This window comes from Chiloscyllium plagiosum, chromosome 6 (assembly GCF_004010195.1).
Source record: "Chiloscyllium plagiosum isolate BGI_BamShark_2017 chromosome 6, ASM401019v2, whole genome shotgun sequence".
NCBI lineage: Eukaryota > Metazoa > Chordata > Chondrichthyes > Orectolobiformes > Hemiscylliidae > Chiloscyllium > Chiloscyllium plagiosum.
This window is the reverse complement of record NC_057715.1, coordinates 118137415-118141518: the sequence shown is the minus strand read 5'-3', so window position 1 is coordinate 118141518 and position 4104 is coordinate 118137415. Positions and strand designations below refer to the sequence as shown.

Here is a 4104-nt window from a genome sequence, read left to right as displayed (position 1 = left end):
AATCAAGGCCAATGGCTCTGCACTCTCCTCCCTTGCTTCCCAGAGAATCCTAGGATAAATGCCATCAGGCCCAGGGGACTTATCTATTTTCACCCTTTCCAGAATTTCCAACACCTCTTCTCTACATACCTCAAAGCCATTCATTCTACTTAATTGTGACTCAGTATTCACATCGGCAACAATGTCCTGTTCCTGAGTGAATACTGACGAAAAGAAGGTGGGCTTTCACAGCGTCAACTGTGAGAAGTTCCCATAATTCAGCAGCATGCTTCTTGGGTTTCAGAGGTGACCCTTTAATTATCCCAGTTGATGTTGCCTGGGGTAACCTGTCAGTATTGGAGGTGAACTTGCTGCTCCTGAAGTACAGTAAAACCAAAGGTGTGACGCTGCGTGTGACACCACGTGACAATAATGTGCTATCCAGGAGGAGCATGTTCAAGGGATGAGGAGGGGGAGTTTCCCACTGAGCTGTAGGATGTGGGTCTTTGGCAATGTTACTCTCTCGGAGAGTTGATGGACCTGAGGATCTCTAGGATGTATGGAAGTAGCTGTAGGTGATAGTGACCTGTGTATACATGGGCAGGATGGGGGTGTTGTTCTCACTGGGAGTATGTGGTTGTGTATTAGCTGCTGTTTCTCTTTGCAGGCAGTCTCTGAGTGAGGTTACAGCAGCTTTACGGGAGCGCCTTCATCGATGGCAGCAGATCGAGATGCTGTGCAAATTCCAAATTGTCAATAATCCTGGCATCAGTGCCCTGCACTCGGTGCTGAACGTGGATCCAAGCTGGCTTGGACAGGCGCGGTCCACTCCCACACACTTCATCCTTACTGATGATCTAGACGATATGGAGGAGGAGTTGGTAACTCCAGTCACTCTCCAATGTAAGTAACAAGAACAACTTACTTACTGCAACAGCCGTTAGCAAAAGGCCATTTGACACATCCCACCATCTCCCTCAACACCCCAACATCCCTCTAACTTACCATCCCACCATCTCCCTCAGCCACTGAATCCCACTGTCTCATGGTTTTGGTTGGTTCCTTCATTAACTCCAGAAACACGCGTATTTAGTCAGCCACACGTGTATTTAGTCAGCCGCATTCCATTTAACTGCTTTGATATCTATTCACAATTTACTCTGTATTTAGTCAGCCACACGCGTATTTAGTCAGCCACACGCGTATTTAGTCAGCCACACGCGTATTTAGTCAGCCGCATTCCATTTAACTGCTTTGATATCTATTCACAATTTACTCTGTAAAAACAGTAACTGACAGGTGTTGACTGGATGGTTTGTGATGGGCTCCAATTTGGCACAGGATTGTAATGGAGGAAAATTCTAATCCTGGTCTACCCTTTTCGGCAGTTTCCGCTCTTCCTATTCTAACATTTTTGACAGGAGTCTTTGTCCTTAAACCCTTCGATCTCTTCACCTTCCCTTACATGAAGCTAACCACTCCATCTAAACCTCAGGAATCCTGTCCAGTCTCTCTTCCTCCCTTGCTGGCTCTCTGTTGTCCAGATTTTTCCTGGAAAGCACTAGTAAAGGTGCTGGATAAATGCAGGTTATTGTCTGGACTGTGTGAGGCTCTTATCTCTTCCAGTAAGAGCAGTGTTTTGATTGAAGAGTGAGTTGGAGTTGATGAAACTGTGATTTCACCTTTTGCCCTGGTGTGGACCTCCCTGCTAAGAAAATTAATCATGCAAACATGAATTCTTTCTTCTTTCCCATTCTTCCTTCCTCCATATGGTCATGTTTCTCATTTACATTTGAAATATTTATCTACTCCTCCCTTAAAAGGCGCACTGGTTCTTGCTTGAACTAGTATCTAAGAATAAGGAGCAACATGAGGATACTCAGTCCTTCAGCCCAGCTCTGCCATTCAGTAAGATCTGATTGTAACCTCAACACGACATTTCTGCATCCCATGTTTATCTTTCATCCCCTTGGGAACCAAAATACTATCTAACTATTTGAAGATTCTGTATCCACTGCCTTTTCAGGAAGGGAATTCCAAAGACTCTCAACTGTTTGAGAGAAAAATATTCTCTCAGCTCTGTCTTAAGTCAGCAAACCTATATTTTGATCCCTAGTTCTAGATTCTCCCACAGTTCTCCCTCCACAACCACCCAGTTAAGTTCCCTCAGGGTCTTACATGTTCTGATGAAGGGCTTTTGCCTGAAATGTTGATTTTCCTGCTCCTCGGATACTGCCTGACCTACTGTGCTTTTCCAGCACCACTCTGATCTAAACCCCCGTCTTACATGTTTCAGTTGAGTCACTTCTGACTCTTTGAAACTCCAGAGGATACAGGCCTAGTCTGTCTAATCTTTCCTTATAAGGCAATCTGCTTATTCCAGGTATTAGTCAGGTAAACCTCCTCCAAAGTGCTTCCAGCTGGAGGTGGAGCAATTAACATTCCTCAGTGTAAAGAGGTGTCCGCTATTTTCACTCTGGCTTTGGACACAGCACTCAGTTAGAGAAGGCTTCATGTTGTTGGATTTGCTTCCTCCCACCATCCATCACTTCTCCACCAAAGAAAGAATTCGGCCAAGCCTCCACCTTGTGTTCTCACTTGCTGTGGCCACTGGGGGATGTGATTATCCATGTATTCACATCCTGGTTATTTCTGTGCTGACTTTACCAATTCACCTGGTGTCACTGCCCCAGCATAGAAAGAGGCCGTGCAGCCTGTCTTGTCTTTGTTGGGTGAATAAACGAGCCAACTACCCTGATCCCATCGGCCAGCACCTGGTGCACAGCCCTACAGGTTACACTGCTTCAGGTGCAGATCCAAATTGGTGGAGAGTTTCCTTCTCAACCACTATCAGTGCAACGGATTCTGGGAACACCCCACCCTCTGGGTGAGAAAGCTCTTCTTTATGTCTCCTTCTTTCAAGCAGCCTCCTTTGCCCCCTGGTAGCTGACCTCTCCTCTTGGTGGAACAGGTCTTCAAGCCCCTTATTATTTTGAACACCTCACTTAATTCAGCCCTCAGCCTTCTCTGCTCTAAGGAAAGCAGTCCCAGTGTTTGTGATCTTTCCTCCTTTGTCCCTTCTCCACATCAGTTCTGTCCTTCCTACAACTTGGTGGCCAGAATACACAAGCTCTGCTCTGGCCCAGCCAGTGTCTCTTCCATTTCCAGCCTTAGACCCCTGATCATGAAATACCTTCTCTCTGTAAACCCTGCACATGCTTCCTTTTCAGATACTGATCCAATTCCCTCTTGAGAGTGTGGATGAAAGCGAGTATCAGGCCATTAGCACTCACATTCCACCGTCGCCATTGCTCCTAGTCACCTAATCAACCTGAGCTTCTCCAACCTAACCTTGTCATTAAGTCTGCTCATCCCTGGAACCATTTCATAAACTTCCCCTGCAGCTTCTCCCGGTCGCTTCCTAGAGTGTGGTGACCAGGACTGAACACAGTACTCTAGTTATGGTCTAATCAGAGTCTTATAAATTTTCCACACAGCCTCCCTACTTTTGTACTCAGTGCATCTGAGATCCCATACACTTTGCTAACTCAAGGGCAGTTAGGTATGAGCCCTGAATGCTGATCTAACCAACAGTGTCTGCACCCCATGAACAAATAGGAAAAATATTCATCTCTCAGAATGTCCTCCTAAGATTGATCCCACATCCCTTTGTCCCTGCATACTCCTTAGATCTGGGCCATTTGCTCTCTGTCACTTCTCTCTATCTCTTCTACCAAAATGCAACACATCTCACTTCCCTGTACTAACTTCCATCTGTCACTTGCCTGGCCAATTCCTCAGCCTCTCTGTATTCAGTTGTGGTTGAGTGGTATTATCCTCACCATCTGTAACTTTACAAAGTTTGATTTCATGGTCAGATTTTAAGATTTTACTCTTGTTTTCCAACGTTCAAGTTATTTATATGCACCAAAACGATAGTAGTTCAGCACTGACCCTTGGGGAGCCATGCTCTCCATTATGGTCCAGTCTGGAATGTAGCTATTTATTAAGACTCACTGTCTTCAGCTGTTTTTTAATCCAGATTGATGTTGATCTTCCACTCCACAAGTTTCAAAACCAGAGCGTTTGGGTGGGTGTTAGCAGTATTTAAGGTTACTTTGTCTG

The 4104-nt window shown here is 45.4% G+C and overlaps 1 protein-coding gene across 1 annotated transcript in view; it reads left to right on the top strand.

Annotated features, from left to right (window-relative positions):
• Positions 1 to 4104, top strand: part of LOC122550986 (stromal interaction molecule 1-like) — a 57401-nt gene that overhangs the window by 25362 nt on the left and 27935 nt on the right. The window contains exon 7 of the mRNA XM_043692570.1: positions 647 to 882. Coding sequence (XP_043548505.1) covers positions 647 to 882 — 236 coding nt within the window. The remainder of the gene's footprint in view (positions 1 to 646; positions 883 to 4104) is intronic.